We start from the raw sequence: 22,291 nt of genomic DNA, 5'->3' as shown, positions 1-22,291 counted from the left end.
TAATTTAACAGACAATGAATTAAATGGGTAAAAATGAAAAAAAAAAAAAAAAAGACTAAAGAGGAAGAATGAGTAATCTTTTGTCACCCATGGTAGGATGACAATAAATTCTCAAAAGATCTCACACTGTCAAGAAGAAATGATATTTAGATTAAACCTTGCTAGACCCTAAAAGGATAATTTGTCAGTATTTTCCACTTTTCTACCAATCCTGTACTCATTTGCTAGATTCCTTCTTTTTATCTCACAGTATTACAGTTTGGAATAGCTGCAGAGCATTTTACTAGGGGGAAGAAAAAAGCTCTAGATATCTTTGTATTTAAAACCATACTGGCTGAGGGTATAAGGAATGAAATAAGAGAAATTTGATCTTGTTATCTAATAGCCTTAACTATAGTCTTCTATGATCAGAGTTCACAAGTTTTCCTGTAGTGTTATTTTGCACTAATGATGTTCCACTGGCAGCTTTCAGCAGAACATCCCAAACTTTGATGAAAACCAGGTTCCAACTGTCAGGGATATTTACAATTTAAGACATATAAGTGAGATTATGCTTCTATTTCAAAATAAGTATTAAACTAAAATAAATAATTTATTCCAAAGGATATGCATATAAAATATGACTGTAGGCTTTTTCTGTAAAGTAGATTCCTGAACTTCTAACACATTTTAAATACTAACCAAAAGAGATGAGAAATAAAACAATATGAACTTAATAATAAAACAACATAAAACATCAGGCTAGACATGCTGATTGTTTAGAACAGAACTGTTCCCAGCAATACACTAGTCCAGAGATGTCCTCATGTAGAATTCATGGCAAACGTTTAACAACAGAAAAAGTATTTTGTTCAGTGTCGCCTTAGTTTCACAAAGATTGCTGAAATGAAGAGTCCGAATATCCTCACACTTTTGCACTGCAGCTCTCTGACGGAGGCAGGTGCTTTACTGCCTATCCCATCTCATCTTCCCACCCCCTCCCCGTGGCAGCCTAGATAAACCCAGTTCCCAAGAATCGCAGCAGCACTGCATACCCTTTTGCACTGTAAAATATTTGTGGAAATACAAATTTTTCCTACATGCTCTTTTCCACCTGAGGAAGTGAAAAGAATTTAAAAGAAAGAAGGAGCAATAATTTATATTGCCACAAGCTCCTTAAGCCACATCCACTATCCTTTCCGCACGCCTTCAGCCAAGTGATTTTTTTTTTGAGCTCAAGTGCCAAGTTATTAATTTCTAGGATAAAAATCAGACCTGATTGTTCTCCTCAAGCTTCCCTCCCTCCCTCCCCTCATTTAGCTACCTATGAAGGAAAACAAAACTACAGGGCTAAAAATACTACACAACCTTGTGCAAATGCACAGATACTTTTTACTATGTTGTGGACAAAAGTCATTTGGATTATGAAATATAAAAAATATTTCTGCTACACTCTACATACTGTTTCATTATCTTTAATGTAAAATATTACATAATGGTTGATATTTGTCTTTAGCTTAGCATTCATTGTGTTTAAAAGAGAAACACAAGAAAGGGAATGTTTTAACATTGTGTACTTATTTTAATATACCATATGAAACCTGTAAAGATTACAATAGCAGATATGCAGATGCAATGCATTGCCAGTCAGAAAAAGTAATGAAGACAATTTTCAAAAGGCTGAATTTTCCCCACAATACTGGCAAACAGCAAGTCATTAACTGAATTTCCATATATGAGCAATTTCATTAATGGCTTAAATACCAGGGGCACATATGCAAGACTTTCAGGATGTTACAGTGCTTATAGAAGCCTTTTATACTTATCCAAAGCAATTCAGATGACTTACACACTTCCTTTGAGACAGTAGCATTTCCAAAGGAACCACTCTGAGATAACAAAAGCATTGTACACCTAGCAACTCCAGCAGAGGAACTGCAAGGTCAATGTTAGTCCAGTGCTCCCCAAAAGCCATTGCTACATTACTGCAGAGATCCACACGCGTCCTTTGACACAGAGGAAGCTTCTCTTGTGCCAGAGAAGCAACCAAAATTAATACCATCTAAACACTAAAAGAGAAAAATCCCCCACCACAAGAAGCAAAAGAAGTCTTTTATTAAGGGAAGATTAGTGTCTCTTTTCTGTCAAATATCAGAGAGTATCATGTATCAAATATCCGACTAGAGTAAAGCAATAGTAAACAACAGAAGTTGAAGAAATTTCACAATGGGAGCTTTGCACTCTGTTCAAGTGATGAGGTTGCCTTAATCTATCAGGTGACTAAAACCATGTAACAGACAGGTGTCTACAAACATAAATGCAATCCATGCCAGAATAAAAAGGCAAAATAAAGTACACCAGGAATGAAGAAAAAAAATACTAAATGGCACAGATGAAAAGGGATTAAGACTTATCTTTACCTTTCTGTTTTCAAGGCTACTTACACATATTTGACCTAACTGTTCTACTTACAAATTAGTAACTCAATTTCTTAATTGCACCACTGTAAATAGAGAGAGACAGGACAGGAGCTAATGGAAATACTTCAGACACAGCCATCGTTATTACAAACACAATCCTCCACAGACAGACACATGCATACTTCTCAGAGCATGTATTGCTATTATAATGTAGCTGTTGGTAATAATTTCCTGCAGAAATGAGAAAGCCAGAGATCAGCTTAATGTCTGGCTTGTTTACAAAATAACAGTAAATAACAGCAACATTAATCCCACTGCTCTCACTTTCTTGCATTAAACACAAGACTTTTATGAAGAGCCAAATTCAAGTCTAAACAGGTGTGAATTCACAGTAGGTCTATTGACAGGTACCATAAAGTAAATCAGAATCTTGTCCTCAGCTAAATCCTCCCTGTGTTTGAATAACTACAGCATTGACAAAGCTGCATTTCTCATACAGCATAAGCAATTCCAGTATTTCTTTACTAATTAAACATATTTATCCTTTTAACAGGTACTGTTAAGATACTGGATCTGAAGCGCAAAGAGGTGATGTGACTTGCCCAACAGTCACTCACCTGTCCAGCAAAGTGAACCACCCCCCACCCCCAAGATTTAGAGAGTCAAAAGCTCTGTTAAATGGACCACTGCCCCAGGGTGTAAAACGAATACTTAGGTGAATTACACAAGATCAATCTTACATGTTTCTATGCTATTAAACTCGGCTTTGATCTGTAACCTACTAATTTCTCTACTACATCTACTTATTAATACATGGCTAATATTATTCTGCCTTTGCAGTTTGCTGTTTACAATAATTGGTATTATTAAAATTATGGTTCCAAATAGAATCTGATCCTGTACACTGATGTTAAGAAAGAAGTGTCCCAATAATTTCTGTGGGAAAAAGGAATCAGCTACATGTCTTCATAGCTAGGGGTTTTTTCTTCCCTTTTTGCTTTGTTTTTAAAAAGACAAATATGGTATTAAAAAAAATCCTCACACCAGATCTCAAGCACTCTAAAATTATATTCCATGACCAGTCTAGTGGTATTTCAGCCTGTACTAACACCCTAATTTCTTGCCTACAGATCTCAGACAAGCTGTTGTGAACTATAGCAAATGCCTTGTTATCATAAAATAATGCAGCCTAAGGAATTGAACGTGAATCTGGCTGAGTGTGCATTTCACAGCACACTTGCATCCAGTACTGGGAATCCAGTACCCTGCTATTGTTTCTCACTAGTTAGTAGAGAAAGAGTAACTAATTGCATAAAACCACCTAAGCCCATGTCAAGAGAAAGACAAGCAAGTCAGTCTTTAAAGGACTTGGAAACAATCTGACAACCTAGAACAAGTCAAAAATTGTGTTATTGTACATATGGCTCAAGTTTCATACTAGCTCTCAGCTGAGATGTAGATGCTAAAAGAAAGAGTTGATGGTTGTGTAAACAAGCCAAATGTGGTTCAAAAATGGATCATGGAATGAATGCACTTGGGGTAAAATCCATTGCTTCACAGCTGCACTGGCATCTTGTAAAGCAAAACATAAGAACTGCATGAAGAACTTAATGGGGAAGAGTATACAGATACCAAATAAACTGTAGTCTTCTTTTTAGTACACTAGCTAGTGTGGGATGCAGATCCATGCCACGTGATGTAGTTTCAGATACAGGCCTGAAGACACCCTTTTTGTAGGTCAGGGCTGTGTCCTCTCCCGGACCATAGCTGTACTCCAGAGAAATAAAGAAATGAATAAATTCGTCAGCTCAGTAATTTGGCAGACTAAACAACTGCTCTCAATATTCGGATATGCTGTGATGACAGGTACCATTGTTTCAGTGAATTGTGGGCAAATGCAGTCTTCTTCAGTGGAATAAACCATTTTTGGTATTGTTATTATGTAGTGTTTCTGTCTCAAATTTACATTAACGTATTGTAGTGTAACACTGTTCATGTTTAAACAGAGCTATTTATGCTATACTAAAGATAAGCAATGATCCCCAAGAAATTGGTCGTTCATTACTTGCAGTTAATATATATTTCGCTTAGCCTCAGGCAAAGCTGAAGGCAGTTTGTGCACTAATAGGCTATTATTAGTTGCCATTAACATTGACAACACCAATTTAAATGGGAATGTTGGTGTTTCATACAATCTGTTCAATGCTGCCAAAACAACCAGAGTATGCTTTAAACAGTGATTATGACAGTTGGTACATCTATGAAGGAAAATAATCCTCAAATTCTCAAATTGTGCTACTCCAAATACATAAAGAACTATATATCCTGTGTCAGGGAACCTCCTGCTAGAGTTTTGAATGAATATGAGAAATTCAAGGAATATCTAAACAGAATAAAATTTGCAAAAGTATAGTTGCTTCAGATCAATGTAAAGGAAAGAGATGTCCTGAAGCAGGTCTACCAGAGTCCATACACTTAGCTGCCCTAACGTCACCACAAAAAAAAAGCTATTATGTATTTGTAGCACAATTATGCTCATAGAGAAAGTAAATAAACCCAACAACAAAAACCAACTGACCTTTTCAAAATACAGATAATAATAGCAATTAGTTTTCTCAAACAGTGCAACAACTGTATCTTCCTCATTAATTTTACTCCAGTTGTAAATAGCTGTGTTCACATGCCATTTGGTCAACCCTTTGAAAGCCAGAATTTCTAAATATCTGTTTTTACAGTGACTAGACAGTACCATGGAAACTAGCATTTCACGAACTTCCAGAAACTGATCTTGCATGCTCACCCATTTTCACACCACAGAAGTTACTGGCTGACACGAAGGAAGTCTGCTTCCATGGCAGGAACTGACAAGGATAAATGCAACACTTGTGGCTCTCTGATAAAGCCCCTAGCACAAATGACTGCATAGAAAAAGAAAGTTGTGCCATCCATTAATTCATTTAAGTAGAGATTTATGAACTTGTGTATTCAAAGAGTGCTTTGTTACTGAGTGCCAACCCAGATGGAAAGCATGCTGTTCTCTGGACCAGGAATCTCGACTATGAACTTACCTGTGACGTACTAGAGCTTGAACCATCATAGCCTTCAAATTTATCCTCATTAACTTTCAAGACTGTAAATTATTATAATGACTCAACACCACAGGAAGCACTGGTACCTGCTCTGTCGACCCTGCCTGGAAGCAACTCAGATGAGCTTGTGCCCTCAGTTTCTCTCCCTTCCAACTTACTCTTGCCCTCACTTTCCTCTCCCAATTGTTTAGTTCAAATCTGTATTTGAGTATCTAAAACATCAATCCCTGAGTAAAACTTTGTTATAAAGCTTACAAGGAATCAAATATTAAAACCATATACAAAAGGACCACTCTGTTCCACTCTAGACCATGCAGGAAATGAGTTTAGATTGATTAAAATCATTCCCCGAGACAAACATTTAGAAGCAACCACTCTATTCTTTGTAGCACAATGATTACGTGTCCCCATCTTAATGACACTTAACCCACGGTTCCTGCACCGTAGGATGATGTACGGTAACAAAAGCATTTCCTTTACTACCTACAATAATTTTCAGCTATAGCAAATGACTTCTTTAGTACAACTTGTATGGCTAGCAAAACACCATGAATACCCAGCTGCACCGCTGCATTCTAGATTGAAATACGTAACTCAGTTATATGCTTAATCTGCTTTCAATACATTGGCTTCCCAGCACCTTAAAACATAAATGACCATGTGTATTTCTCAGTCTGAACGGTACAAGTGTGCACATTCTTTTCTCAGGTAGCATGGCCTTTAAACCATCTGCATTGTTAGTGCATTTAAGGGCCAACCAATTCCAGGCAGACCAGACTCAACTCCTTCAACCACTGTCTAAACCCAAATGTCTTAGGCAAACACACAAAAAACCTCCAGACCCAAACAAAAACCCCTAAGCAACACCACTTTGCAGAGGATGGATCCCACACAGAACGCAGCAGAAGCAGGAAGCTAGAAGGCAGGCATCCACGGATCGCTGTGCAAACGGGGGGCATCTGAAAATTAACTGATTCTAGCAGCATGATACAATGTGATAGCACAGAACTCTTAAACCTCAAAGGAGTATTTAATTAAAAACGAGCTGTGCACTAAAAGCTTTCTTTCTTTTTTTTTTCCCCCAACATGCAGATAATCTAATGTCTTTGAACCTATATGGAATGTTATCATTGGTATTGGCAAATATGCAGATGAAATTATAATTAGATTACCAGCTTTGAATTTGACATTCAAAACACATAACAACAGAAAGGACATTCATAACTGAACTTCTTCATTTTATGACTACAGATCTACAGAAGTTTATCACTGTCAACACCGAAGCATCAATCCACCACTTTCATTGGTTCCCCTATCTCTTATCCAGTTAAAATACATATTTAACCACATTTAGACCTATGTAACATGTAGCTCTTAAATACAGAAATTGAAATATGAGCTAAGTTTGTTGATCTTAAGCATGATAAATTTGTTTACTTACTATACTTTTTAAGGAAACATTTAGAGCAAATTTTCATCAATTTTGACGCAGAGATAAAAATTATTAATTCCCCCAGTATTACTTAATAAATATATATTTTCCCCTTCTGTGACACACGAAGCCATAAAAAAAGCAAAAAAAGTAAAAAGATCCTGAAAGAGAATAAATATTCAAAAAAAAAACACCCCAAAAAATAAAAACCCCAAACCCACAACCCCTAACCCAGAACCCCACCCTCCATATGCAGAGAAATACAGAACTGAGATATGACAAAGACCTTTTCAATCTGTCCTACTGATAAAAGTGTGTCTTCAGGTCTAGCCTGAAATTACAGGTAAATAGAGCATTTAAGATTCCAGGTTGTCTTTCTGAAGTCACCTGGCTGTAGTCTTAAAGTTACGCCCAGAAGCCTGCAGCTGCAGGATCAAGTCTACGCAAAATGTGATAGAAATGTAACATATAGGTTTATTTTAGAACCCAATTCATAGGTGACTAAACTCAAATGATAAATATCCTATGGCATAAAAATGCAGAATGAAGGAAAATAATTGGTGTCTAGAAGAACGAAGTTTTTTTTAAAAAAAATGTTGTTTCATTTTTTTGTCTTATTTTCTATCTACACCATAAATGCAACACACATACCAAACAACCCTTCCACTTTTCATATAATACAGAGATCTAAGAGGGAAGGGAGAAAGAGAAAGAAAACAAAACAAAACAGGAAAAAAGGAAAATAAAGGAGAAGTAGAACAAGAAAGTTTCAAATAAACTACTACTTCTGTTCAGTACATTAGATGCATTTCTTTATTACCATTTTCCCCATCAGACTTCCTTTCATGGTCAGTGTCAGTGAGGGACAATGCTGAGTTTGCCCGGCTTGACAAACAGGAGCTGTGTTCCGATTTCATCCCCCTCATCCACATCCTCAGGGCATGATCCGGGGACGCACCACCTTCTGTTTCAGTATCCACATCTGAGCCCACCTCTAGCGGGTAACTGTGCTCAGCTACACCGTGTAAATCTGTTTGATAGCCAGAGCACAGAATATGGGGAGTCTCACAGAATTCCATGTCTGGAAAAAACAAAAGTTCAGAAAAAAAATTTAGGAGTGGAAAGCAATATACTTTTGATTTTGTCTTGGAGAATCTGTTTAGAGAATTAACATTGTTAATACTACAAGACTTTTTTTGGTCAGTGGCTCACTTTTCTATCTAATCTACTATAATACAACTAAGAGTGCAACTCTGGAAAATACATAATACTGCACTGTAATTGTGCCTTTTTTTCTGATAGAAATTTACATTATAGTTCAAACGTGTACACACCCACGCGTCGATAGTAGTACATCAATTTACAACTGAAGTGAGTACTTACAAATACAGATACTTTCTTGGGTTTTTGCCAGAAAGGCAGAAAAGCTCTAAAATTAATCTTAGTATGTTTTTATTATAGGGAAAGCGTAGCACATTTGCGAATAGAGAAATTACAAAATAATGCCTGAAACATTTGGTTAATCACAGAAGACAAAGAAAGGGTACTTACCATTGGCTTGCTCTTTGAGAGTGCTGTCCTTGCATATTCACACCAGTGGGTTTTGGTTCTCCAGTGCTGGTGGCCTACAGGAACTTCCTAGAAGAGCAGTGACTGCTAGGACTGTACAAGTACCCATCTCATGACACCAAGCGATCAGAGATTTTAAAGAGTTGTACAGTGCTCTCAATACTTCAGTTACTCTTGCTGAACACCGCAACTGTAGGGCAGTAGAAATCCGAGGACAAACAGAAGGTGGACAGGACCCATAATGTGAATATGCAGAGGAAACATTCTCGAAGAACTACAGGTAAGTAACACACATCAGCAAATTACAACTTCCCTTTGAGGTAGCCTCTGCATATTCTCACTTGTGAGAATCCAATTACAAATGCAACTCCCAGGGAGTAAGACAAGGAGTTCTAATTAAATAAGGATTACAGAACTGCATTCCCTAATTGAACATCAGACCTGTGATGCCATCTTGAGAGACTAAATACAATATCAAACATGCATACAGTATACTTTCAATTTCTAGAAAAGAAACATTTGAGGCAAGAGGCATTGATAGAGACTCAGGACAAACACTCTCTTCTACTGTCATCCTGACTAAAGCTTTAATTTGCCAAACTAATCTACTTACCAGCCAGCGAGTGGAATGGTTCTTACTTTAACCATACCCTTTGAAGTAATAAAGCACCTGGTATTTTCTTGAAGGTATCAACAAAAATCTACAATCCCGATTCTAAGCTAGAATATGCTGAGGTGGCTGAATTTTCAAGTCACCTCTCTCTGTGTATCTTTCTTCTGCCATGAAAACGAGCATCAGTTGTAGTGACAGCCCACATAGGCTGGCTTTCAGCTCAGGGCATGGCAACTTCTTTTCCAGAAGGCAGGGGAAGGAGGAGGACAGCAAACAAAGAAGTGGCCATGGCCTCATTTTCCTATGCAAGAGTCCTGGAAGGTCAACCTTCCCGCCTGGTGTTGTCACTGCATCGGCTGGCCCATCCCAGCAGCAAGGGCCATCACTGGCTCCTTTTGGAGTGGCAAGACAGGTATGGAGGCCCTCCAGAGTGCTCCATCACATCACTGATCTTCTCCCCTTGTTCACAGGAGGAGGACTTGGTCTCAGCCAGACACTTGAGAATCTGCAGCATACTCCACCTGCACTAGCCCCGTTCTCCAAACCTCTCAAATGCCTTGAGGTTTGATGGCGCTGGCTAGATGAAAATGGCCAAGATGCTGGGAAGCAGCTGCCTAGTTTCTGCAGCAGAGGCAGTATCTGCCATTTGAACTTTTATCTCTTTATGTTCCTGAGGGCCTGTTTAAAACTAACACTTGGCTGATTGGCAGAAGGAAGGAGGAGCAGTAGTTCAAGGCAGTACTTGTGGACACAAATGGAAGCTGAGACTGGACGCTACTGGTTCTCAATCCTACACAGACGCTTGCAAGAAAGACTTTGAAACTTATAAGACTCGAAAAAAACTCTCCTTCCCACATGGCTAAGATGGTAAACACAAAAGTTCAGTCTTCAGAGAAGTCATGTTGTTCTGAGATTTTCAAAGCTCACGAGGCATAGGAGACACAACGGCAATCTCACAGAAAGTTACTGGATATAACCAAGTACAGTGTTGCTCACACAATGCCCTATCCTTAAGTATCATTTTAATCATGTATTAAAATGACATGATTAAATATGACAAACAAGCTGCACTTGGTTTGGTGGAGCGCAGACCAAATCTTTGTATGACATGAAGAGCGCAGATATTGATGTTGGACACTGAACCATCACAGCTGCATTGCACTCCTAACTTTTACTTTCTTTCTGACAGCACTAAATGGATAAAATCAATTTTCTATAAAATATGGTTCCAAATGGTGCACATCAATTCTTGTTTTTTCTTTACCAAATTAAAAAAGGACTTGTATATAAACTAAGAATTAAAAAGCCAGGAACAGTCCCAGATTACCATCCCAGACCCTAGTATCAGTGAAATACAGACCGAACCACATCAGCAGGCTGCTTCTACTCCACCCTGAAAGGACTACATTGTTCTTTGAAACTGAGGTTGTGGATGACACTATTTCACCGAACATTTTTCAGTAACAGAAAGCTGAGTCAATGTTTTCCTGCGAAAGACCTGATTTACAGTTCATCTTAACTGAGCTGAGCTACTATAAAAAAGTTACAGGAGCTTCACTCCATGTACTGCACCTGTGGTCTGGAGGAAAGGTGAAATCTTGCTGACAAGTAGTTCACAACCAGCAAGGAGCTAGTGTCTCACATGCAGGGATAGTGTCCAGATTATCCACTCCATCAGAATCTTATGATGGTTAACACATGCTTTAGCAGATGACATAAAAGAGAGGAATAAGTGTATACTGCCATTTTAAAGAAGTGTATTATCAAAGAAAATCAAGGTTTAGCTGCTAAACCCATATAAAAACTCAAGGAAAGTAAATTAGGCTCATGTGTTTGGGCAGTTGTGTTTAAACACCCTAACAGGTCTTTAGCGCTTCACATAAGCGCTAATGAGAAGGTACATCCAAAGGGGGACAGTTTATTGATGTACATCAAGAACAATTTATATTGAAAAACACACTTAATTCTTTACTTATGAAGTAAGAGAGCCAACAGGATTAATTATCAGCCTCAATACTGGTCTCAATGCTCGCCGAGGCCCACACTGCAGAAATAACCTCCAAGAAACTGACCCATTTTTTTTTTTTAAACTCTCTCAGAATCTAGTATTATTGTTATTTTTTAACCTATTCTGTAATTTTAATTTTGTATTTTATAATACAATATTATAATATTGTATTATATGTATATATATTTTTATATATATGAAAAAAATTAAAAAAATGTAATTTTAACCTACTTCTGTAAAGTACTACAGCAACACAGGGTTCTTAGAGTAGGTCTTTGTCAACTACATTACACCTTAGGATCTCAAGAAGTATCTTCTGAACGTCGTCTGCTTTCAAAGCAGATTTCTACTTATTTTCACTAGCTGAGGAACTTCGCTGTAATTACAAATATTCTCATAACTTCATGAACCATGTCCGCTGATGCCAGGTCCTCAGGGAGCAAGGACGCAGGCACTTTTCTACATGGATGTCCGCTCCAGGCAGATGTCTGCCCCTAGCAGCCTGCAGCCCATGTACTCCATGTTTGCAATTGCATATGCCAAGGGGAAAACTCATCCCAGTAAATCTCACAAATGTTAATTAGATTACACATGTTTAAAAAGCACAGAATTTACCCTTTAGTCTATAAGTTAATTCAAAACGTAGCAGCTAACATATTCAGTATTTGAGCTAATTTTTTTTTGGTGCAGCAGAAAAAAGTGACTTTTTTATACTATAACTGATATTCAACCCAAGTGTAAAACAATATATTGTTTTAATAGTCTATTTCTTAAGTATACAAGCCTTTGTAGTATTTGAACTCCCACGGGAGGCATTTCCTGAAAAGCACTTAGAATGCCAAAAGTGGCTGCTTTTAGTCTGCATATCTAACCTCGTTACCTAAAATACTACATATTTCCACAAGGAGATAAAGTTCAAGTGGGTTTATGATAGATTCAGTCTTACCAAAAAGACATAGTTACAAGAGAAACGAGGGAACATTAATATGAAAATCAAGTTTTTGCATGAACTGCGGACAGAGAAAAAAAGGTTGCAGTTCTAAATGTATATAGAAGATCACGATAGGATTTTCAGCTCTGAAGCCTTGTGGAGCCTATTGTAACACAACTGTTAAAATTACAAGTATTGTATCCCGCATTGATACTAATTTCTTTTTACAAAGAGTAATATATAAAGATATGCAAAATGTCTAATGATCAAGAAAAGGAATGAAGGTTAGGTGCATAAAATATATATATCAGCATTTTAGTTAATAGATCCCTTTCTTTCTACCTTTAAGCTACTTAATTTTCCTGGAAGAAAATCTTCACAGATGAGCAGTTAAAGAGAAGTTTGACCCCACCGGCCAGTGGTGCCTTTGCTATTTAAGGTGCTCACGTTGACATGAGCACTAGGCAGCTGACCAGGCAGCTGGCTCTAACATTGCTCCCACTTTGTTCATCAGCTGAGCGCTACTGAAAACTCCAGATACACTCACCAAACACTTACTTACTACAGCATCAATTCAGCCACCAACTGACAGAATTTTCACGCTTATATAAAGCATTTATCCATTGCATTTTCAGGACTATTTCATTGTCCTTTGCATAGCCGGGGTAACTGTCTGCCAACTACCCTTTCTGCAACTCTTTAGTTTTTCTGGCTCAGGGTTAAAAAAAATAAAAAAAATAGTAAGTACCCAAGTGAAAGACCATGCTGGCCCTGCTCTTCAACTTACTATTTATACCAACTTAGTGGACTTTCAGCCTTGTGAAATTTCCATGCTGTTGCCATTTGCCAAGAATTTTGCTAATTTCCAACAACTAGCTGAAAGTGTAAATAAATATTTCAATAAATAAATATTTAAAATAAAGAAAAGACTGTCCGAACAAAGTAATAAAAGAGAATCACAGATCTTGTGTATAAACAGAGATGAGCATAAAGAACCTTCCTTTCAAATTTTCCTACTCCATTATGGAAAAATGTTATTTTCTAGTAACGGAATGACAAATAATACTTATTTAAATTACTTAAATGACCTATCTGTTCAACCACAGAAAGAGCTTACAGAAAAATGTAAACTATTTATAAACTGGAATAGCTTGACAAGTTACTATTATGTGCCTTTTATGAACTCTATCATATAATTAAGCAATTTGGAGTTACATATTTTAAAAGTCTATTTAAATGTCATAGATTCAAAAATTTATTTAATCCTTAATTCTTGGTATGAGGTCATTCTTATTCTGAGGATGCTCCCCACCCAAACACACACAAAATCAATTGTCTGGATCAAAAGGTACAAATTGCTCTACCTCTGCAGATGTAATATTATAAAGGAGCCTAAGTAGCTCAAAGGCAAGGAGAAAATACCAATGCCTTGGAAGTTTAAATCCATGATACTGATTTTGGGAAGGTTTCCTTCTGCTTTCACACTGAAAGTTATTTGAGAATACTGGGAATATCAGAGCCTGGGGAGTAGATCGGATGGGAAGATCCTGAAAAATAATGGAAGGAATTCCAGAAAGCAAATAATATACATTAACCTGAACAGTGTCATGTTTTGTTAGTCACCAGGCTGGGGTTTGAAGGAGTGGTAATGTGAATGCAGGGGAAAAATATCCCAAACATGCAGTTTGAGGTTGGTGTAGGGTTTGGGATTTTCTGTATTACACTGTGAATTTGTGTATGTTGTTTCACACTCTGAACTTATGCCAGTGGTTGATCAGCAAGTGCAACGTATGCGTTTCAAAAAGAGAAGGCAGGCAAACCAGCTACTCATGACATTAGAGACTCGGGAAGAGGAGGAGGGAGGGAGGGAAGAAGGGAGGAAGAAGTGTAAATCAAATGGGGAAAGTGAAGTTCACATTCATTTTTGGAAGCAATACATATGCACCCTCCTAAATGAGAAATTTTGAGGGCTATTGAGCACTCTGCTAAATTCAGTGTGTTCAATGGCCCTTGAAATTTCTCATTTCTCACCTGAGGACCATGGTTTACTGGCTGTACATTGGACTTGAGAATTAAATGGGCAGAGATCTTAAGCTACTTCATAAAGTCGTTCGTGTAACACAACCTGCTAGATAACTTTGTAAATGTCTTTGTGTGTTCACGTTTCATTTAGTCAAAGATGTTACTTGTTTCCATGTTGAGAACATGCCCCATCTTTCTTAGGATAATATAATTCAAAAACATTAAGCTTCAGCCACCATTCATACAAAAATCATTGAGGAAGAAGCCAAAAATCAATTAATTTGGAAAAGCACATTACACTGACTATTAATTTGCTTCAGAAACCTCATGTTTATCATCAGTTACACTATTATCACAGCCCAAAACATGCTCTCAGTTGCATTTATTTTAATTAAAATTTATATACCTATTACACCTAAATAATAAGCACATAAAAGACACCATTTGAGTTTCTATACTTATATAGCAAATGCATCCTATTGCGCGTTCTCTTTTACTGTGTTTCAAATTTTCCTTGTATTCCCTTATCTGTGTAGTTTATTTTCTTACAGTAATCTCTAGCTACTACCAGAGATTCTAGAAAGTTAAAAAGAACATTAATAACAAATAAAGGAGGAATCAAAGAGGAATCAGTCTACTATAACACCAAGGAGTTTCATGAAATTTGCAGATTAGGCAGCTCAGGGATTAGGAAAGGAGGCTGCACCTTCGGAAACTCTTCCGCTTGTGAAATTTATGAGAGACTCTTTATTCCGCAGGTATTCCCCCAGAGAAACCAAAGGATGCAGCTCCAATGTATGCCTCATGGCAGATATCTTTCTAGTCTCTTCTTCACGCTAAGTTGTCAAACTTAAAGAAAGAGGGCAGGAGCAGACTGAACCTATTTTTGAAAACGCTCCTGGAGTTCTCAGATATTAATTTTAATCGCTATTAAAATCAACATGAATAAAGAAATGTACTTCTCAAATTCTGCATAGAAATTATCCTGACCCCATAAGGACACAGACAACTTTCTCTCTGCCCAGAAGTGGAATATTCTTTTTGTAGATCACTGGAAATCCTCAGCGTTAGAGATTTTTTTTAAGAGTAACTAGGAAGCTGCCAGAAAGGTGGTTTTTGGAGCTACAGTGTGAATGCAGTGGGGCTCAGCTTCATTTAGGAAAAAACATTGCTATTATCAGACAAGGAATTCAATCCTTCAAGTTCAAATACATCTCCAGTACTGCTGGCTAAAGCTTTCGCTATTTCTAAAGCATGGCTTTACTTCCATTCACAAGATTTCATTAAAGAGGAATTTCTATTGCAGGTAGTCATAAATATCTCCCCTTAAATTAATTTTAGGGTTATAAAACCATAGCAAATGCCAGGAGTTAGCATTTAACCTATATTTCTGATAAAGGAAACCTACTTAATCTCAAATAATGGCCACACTAACTCTACACTATTAAAGACAAGAAGAAAAAAAATATATCTAATTATCACAGATAAGAAAGAACCTCAATATACTTTGCGAGATTAAATGAAGTTGTTCTACTGCTACAGTTGAAATGGAGTTTGGAAAAGTTTGTCTTACAATACATTAAATTTAAGTTTCATTCTCTATATGCAAAATTCTATTAGGAAATAAAGAATTTTCAAGAAAAAAAATCTGTTTACGAAAACTTTATTCTAAGAGAATTACATTACAATTTTCTTTCAAGAATTTTAAAGATTACCTGGTTCTGAACTAATTTTTCAGTTGTAAGTTTTGGCATTTATGTGAGTGTTTCAGGGAAGCAACAGATAACAGATCCTTTCTTCTTGTCATTAAATTTTCAAAAGTAAAGCTGGCCTGAGCCAGTAGATTTTTTCTAAGTTTTTTTATTTATTTAGAAAAAAACAAACACCAAAGCAAACTAACCAAGATAAGACTTTCAAGAAGGATGTGACGCAGTGGAGTACTGCTAGCTTTAGTCCAATACGGTTACAATTCTTAACAGGCAAAGATATGGTTGTAGTTGTAACTTGTTTCAAAGTCTGTACAGCACTTAAAAGAGGAAAGATTGACAGAATTATTAAACACAGCGTAAGCTATTTACTAACATTCTTTAAAGCGAAATTATCCAGAGTGTTGCTACATCACTACAAACTTCAATTCAACACAGAGATGCTTTTCTGGTAGTAACTTCTGAATGCAGTTACATTTAAAGCCGAAACACTTTCATTCAAACATCAGTCTTAGAGGTTTCATGACAGATATCACTTTGTAATAGAACTTTAGATGGAAATATGCAATTAATTTCTACCAACAGTTCTGATTCTGGTTTATAAAATATTTTTTAAGTATAACTTCTGTTTGTAAAAATATTGAAGTCGGTTCTGTTAAAATTTCAGGTTTTTCTCTCCTTTCACCAAAACCTACGAAGATCTAATATAATTTTAAAATAGCTTAGGAGACTATCAAGGATACAACTATCCATTTTCCTTCGAAGTGACATGAATGGAGGGCAGTCAGCAAATGAAGATGGGTTGGAGTGGAGGAGGGTAGTTTGTATCCCCTATTGCCAGTTTCAGTGAATTCTCAGTGAGTTACTTCACCTATGATCTGCAAAGCTGCACTAACAAAGCTGCACTCGTTCACGTTCTTCAAAAGACAGAAAATAAGGAAAGTATTTGCAATGGTATTGCAGAGAGGTCTAAGCACCTAGAGGCAAAATCCCTTAAAGGAAGGGGTGATGTACAAGGCAGTCACCAGCATCACCGTGTGTGTCTACAGAAGAGCAGCAGAACAGTGCCTCGTGTGCAAGAGCACAAAGACCAGTCGCTGCGGTCACTGCAAGGAAAATGGGGACAACAGCCCCTCCTGGGGTGCGAGGTGCCAGGAGCTGCTCTTGGCCAGAGGCTCTTGCCCTCAGACAGATGCCAGCAGTACAGCAGCAGGGCCCCGCAGCCTGCAACAAGCCCTTGGCAGCCTGTCACAGCCAGGCTACAGCCACCTTCACGGCACAGCATGAGACATTCTGTTTGATTGTTTTTTTGTTTTGATTGCAGGAGCTTTCTAGAAGATTGCACGTGAATGGCAGATCTATGTTGTATTTTGCCTTTTGCAATTATTCTGTCGTAGTAGTAAGCTGCAGAAGTAAATAAGTAAGGCTTTACTTTCCTTTTAAACCTCCACAAGCAGAAGGGTTCAGAAAACTAACAAGAAACCATGACTTTTGGGCAAACAATGTGTAGAGAAGGAGGGTGCTGCTTGCTCCGTGTTCCACCAGCCTCAAGCATGTGGCTGGCCCTGGATGGAAGAAGGTGAAGCGGGAAGAAGAGATTCAATGCAAGTAATTGCCCCCTCCAAAGCAACAAACCTAAGCCAGGATTAGCATGTGTATTCTTCCCTTTTTGCTGTGAAACTGCTAGAAATCCAGAGCAGCAAATGGCTAACAGAAATCAAAAGAGGAAAAGCTGCTAGTGAAACACAAAAAACAGCACTAGCAAGAGTGAGCATCTTTGTAAATCCTGACAGATGATCCTGGCTTTGAAGGGTGAACTATTTGCTGTGATTTTTGAGAAGTCAGGAAGCATAATGAAACAGAACAAGTGGAAACATAAATGCTTGACCCTTTCTGATTACTCAGGTAAAAGCTTGAGAAATCCCAGACTGCAAGTTTCCAGTGTCACCAGGTCTACTGGTCACAGCAAGCAGACACAGACACACAGCCAGACAACCTCTTCAAATCTTGGGGATCACCATCACAAATGCTGTCAATCCTGAAAGTACATCTCATACCTCTCCCAAGCATCCCCAGCTAAAATGACCAATGCCTAATGGAGCCAAATTTTGAAATTTTCACTCATCATTCTCTTGGAGGGATGTCTAACATATCTAGAATACTGTACCTGATTTTGTATTCTTTTTCTTGCTTTTTTATGTATACATATATATACACATCTGTGTGGAACAGTAGATATACATAAACACAGATATGTAAGTATATAAATACAGAATTTGTAGAATCTTGCAATAACTGAAATTGGAAGGAGTTTGGAAGGAGTCATCCGGAGGCACGTCCTCCTGCTCAAAGGAGGGCCGAGTTAGATCAGGTTGCCCAGGGCTCTTAATGAAGAACATCAGAGTCCTCCTACAGAGCAGAGACTGCTGGCAAGACTGCTATTGTGGAACACAGAGTCCTAGAAAGCGTTTTAAAACCATCTCTTAGGTAAGACACTGGATTATGCCCAAACAATAAATCTGGAAATCCAGCTTTGTTTCCATGATTTTGAAAACCCAACCCACAAATTGATTTTTCACTGTTAAAATATTCCATTTTCCCCATAAATCCACTAACTGCTTTTTAGTGTGTAATCGCCTTTTCCACTTTAAAAAAAAAAATAAAAATATCAACTCAGACCGCAAGATACCCCATATAAGAACTTAGCACAGCTAAACAATTTGACTTTGCCCTATTTCAGCTTTCGGATGTGCACATATCTGCACATTTTTCTTCTTTTTTCCAGATCTTTCAAAAATTTAGATGTGATAGACAGGATCTCACATGATTTTAATAAATTATCTACTATGGAAGCAGCACATCTTAAAATTTAGATTGAACTGCTAAGTAACATTAGTCCAACAAGCATCTCCCATTTGGATTAATCTTGCAAGGAAGAGCGAAAGCATGAGTATGTGCACAAGCTCTTCAGTGCTTCCATTCACGTGCAATTACATCCAGCTGCCAATCTGACATCAATGAGAACATATGAAAGACAACCTGGCACATCCATGCCACTTGATTAGCTGACTGGGGATACAATTTGTCAGTCAAATAACCCCTCTTCCTCCAAAAAAACTCAAGGGGTTTGTCATCAAGTGTTCCACCTGATCAAGAAATGGGAGATTAAACTGCCTTTCACAAAATCTGACCACTTCTGTCCCCTTCCTTCTTCAAGTGTACTGTTTACCAAAGGGTCTTCAATAACAACAGTTCAAACTTAAGGGTCAGCTCTAGCGCAGTTTAAGTAATATTAAAACCATGTAATGGAATAATTAGTTTTGTATATCTTATTTTTGATATGTACAATTACAGTAACTATTTTTCAACTGTTCAGCTGATTTCCTTCCAAGCCCTTTATTAGGTTTTCTAATATTTCCAGATATTTCTTCTACACCATATTTCTGTAAATAACTATAAAATTATAAAGACTATAACATTCTATCTCAGCAACTGAAAAATGGGGTAATTTTTGGTTTTATACCATCAAGATACATCAAAGTAACTAACCTGAAAGCTGGAGGTGGAGTCATTCCAGGTGTGCATCCCCATGAAATACACTGTGGTAATCTTACATCAATATCACACAGCATCATTATTATTTGAGTTAAATAAACAGTACTTAAAACATATTTTACCCTAAAATGCGTATCGTGGTTACCAAGGAAAGATGAAAATCTGAAACATTTGTGTCAGCATAATGAAGTTCCTAAGCATATGATATGGTATCTAGAATATTTTCCATCTCAAGATTTGATATAGAGCTCCAAAAGAGGGAAGTACCGTCACGAAGAGGAATGAGAATTCCAAAGCACACCAAGTCAAAAGACCTCTGTACACTTTGATGAAGTTTAAACAAGTGCTGTGAGTCTCTACGATGTCATCAAAATTTATCCAAACTTTGGGATCACAGCCCCTCTATGAAGAAATAACTCCAGTATTTTTATGTAGTTAGGAACACTTGACTACAACTTTTGCAGCACTAGACCTCTTTGATTTCCTTGCCCTGTCTTAATGTGAGTTCTAATTGCTTTAAAATAATAAGTGGTTTATGTGGGTATATAATACTCATTTCAGCAGCTGTTCTAGTCACTGACTTTGAAAACTCCAGCCTGTGATTTAACCACATGGCATTTTTATCTTTCCCACAGACATTGCCATATAATTGATACCTAGGAAATAGCAAGTCATTGACCGGTAAGCATTAAAATGCGATTGCTCGCCTTTGAAAATTAGCAGGCAGGCACCTGCTCTTTCTAATGCTAAACACAGGTAATGTTGACTATCCACAGCGAAAACCAAATCCCCTTCATCATCAAATAAATGGATATATTTGTATTGCTAATGTGTATAAGCTGAACACCTAACATGAGATAGCTAGCTAGAAGCTGAATTCAACAGCTTTGCTAGACAAATCCTGAAAAGGAAAATTTAAAGAATGAAATAATTTGGAACTTAACAGACTGCAAAACACAGGAGGCAGTACCCATAGTATGAGCATTCCCCATAAAAATTGGTTCTTAAGTTTTCCAGCAGCTATCATAGAGACTTTTTTTTGAAATGAATAGAAGAGGCACACCAGTAGCCGCCTTCGCAGCTAACATACCTTGTATTCTGCTGCAGTGGGCAAACGAAAGCCCGTGAGCTCACCAACATTCTTGGTTCTGCGAAGCTGCTTGATCAGTGATGCTTGGGAAGAGACGAAGTTATAAACCTCCACTGCAGCTGAGAGTACTCTGACCCCAAGGAAATAAATCAAACCAAAAGGGCACTAACAGATTAGCCTACAGTCGCCCTGTAAACTCTTCCATGCCCTGAAGGAAAGCTTGCCATAGGCAGATAAGCAAATCTCATGTTCTGCATTGCTGGAAATACTTTGTGCCTCTTTATTAAAAAATTCACACAGTTGGAGGTGAACTAATTGCGGTGGTGGAGACAGTAACACAGAAGGCACTTAAAATGTAATTAAGCCGTGATCAGAAAAGGGACACATAAGGGAGAAAGCACTCAAAACAGAGACTCCAGGGAAATACCAGATTCAAGCAAAAATGAGAGCAAATGTGTATTAAACCACGTTCAGAGACGTTTATATAAAAGAATTTGTGCAGACATCAATTCAAACACTAAGGCCACAGCTCACCAGGAAAAAAAGAAATACACCTTTGTTTTAGATAGCCTTCATGTGCTTTAATGCACACCATGGAGGCACTTCTGACAGAAAGAGGAGGACCCTATCCTGCACCCGAGCAATTCTCAATCATGCTGGGGGTCTAGAACAAGAATGCTACAGAAGCATTAAATATCTCAATTATTTTTGTTTTATTCTATAGAAACCCACTTTAGCTCTACTGTTAAAAGACGGTATCAGCAACTATTCCATATACTGAAAAGCACAGTTCACACAACCGCTTGCTATACTGAGGGGAAAAACAACACAAAAAGAGTAAAAACACATAACTATAAACATTACGATCTTGACTTAACACATACAACAAATTCCTTTTGTGACAAACTCCACAGTCTAGAGAGGTTTAGTGATAGTCTACAGAATTCAGTGCCTCCTTTCCCCTTAGTGTTAATTATGTTACAAGGAAAAAAATGTATCAGAAAAAAAAAAACCAAGCTAATATCTAGTTACATAAGGAATTGTTTCCAGACTTTTTTTAAAAAGTAAATGCTTAAATATCTTTTTGTACAAAGGTTTCTTCTAGCAGACAGCTTTATGTGTTAAACAGAGCTTAAGGCTCTTTTCCATTGTTTTTTCCTACAAAATGTGTTTCATGCAAACCTGCTGACTTCAGAGTATTCACAAGAAACAGTTCCCCCAATAGGGTACAAGTCACATGTGGATTTTGCTTTTTTTTTTTCACATTATCCACCATTTGGTACTGTCTCATTTCCCTACCAGCTGCGTCACCATTTCCTAGCTGCACCATCTCGTACTGTGTCCGATATTAGACACCACAGTGAGAAAGCGAATGGGAAATAAACAGCACAGCTGATCAGGACAACTGCCAAAGGACGCAGGGAGCACTTCCAGAAGTGGTTATGAGCAAAAAACCCCACAACATTCATTTGCATGAGCTTAAATCACTTCTCTTTAAAAGCATAGCAAGATCCTCTCTGACTCGATTCTATCCAGATAGAGCTCCTATAAATCAGTCTGATTCCTATTTCAGTAAACACGTGAAAAACTGAGCACTGAATCAGGAGCAGGCATTTCTTTTTCCCAGAGCTCCCAGTGGACGGGGAAGGAGGGAGGGAAGGGCTTGGACTCAGTGGCTTTGAACACAAGGATGACTCAAAACCAAGAAGGATGAACAGCAAGCTGCCATGCAGCAACTGAACACAGGACAAAGAACCATTTTCACCAGGCTAATAGAAAGTACTTATTTGAACCACCTTGTCAACAACATGCACATTTAGAAGAATATGTGCATCCCTCATCATTGTCCTCTTCCACATCTCCCTGGTTTCTTTCAA

At 37.7% G+C, this 22,291-nt stretch overlaps 1 protein-coding gene across 2 annotated transcripts in view; it reads right to left on the bottom strand.

The window, feature by feature from the left end:
• Positions 1-22,291, bottom strand: part of TENM1 (teneurin transmembrane protein 1) — a 344,996-nt gene that overhangs the window by 217,569 nt on the left and 105,136 nt on the right. For both annotated transcript variants that reach the window (XM_040614729.1, XM_040614730.1), the window contains exon 3: positions 7,741-8,001. In XM_040614729.1, coding sequence (XP_040470663.1) covers positions 7,741-8,001 — 261 coding nt within the window. The remainder of the gene's footprint in view (positions 1-7,740; positions 8,002-22,291) is intronic.

Source organism: Falco naumanni, chromosome 14 (genome assembly GCF_017639655.2).
Source record: "Falco naumanni isolate bFalNau1 chromosome 14, bFalNau1.pat, whole genome shotgun sequence".
Taxonomy (NCBI): domain Eukaryota; kingdom Metazoa; phylum Chordata; class Aves; order Falconiformes; family Falconidae; genus Falco; species Falco naumanni.
Note: the sequence above shows the minus strand (reverse complement) of the source record. Positions and strands in the feature narration are given on the sequence as shown.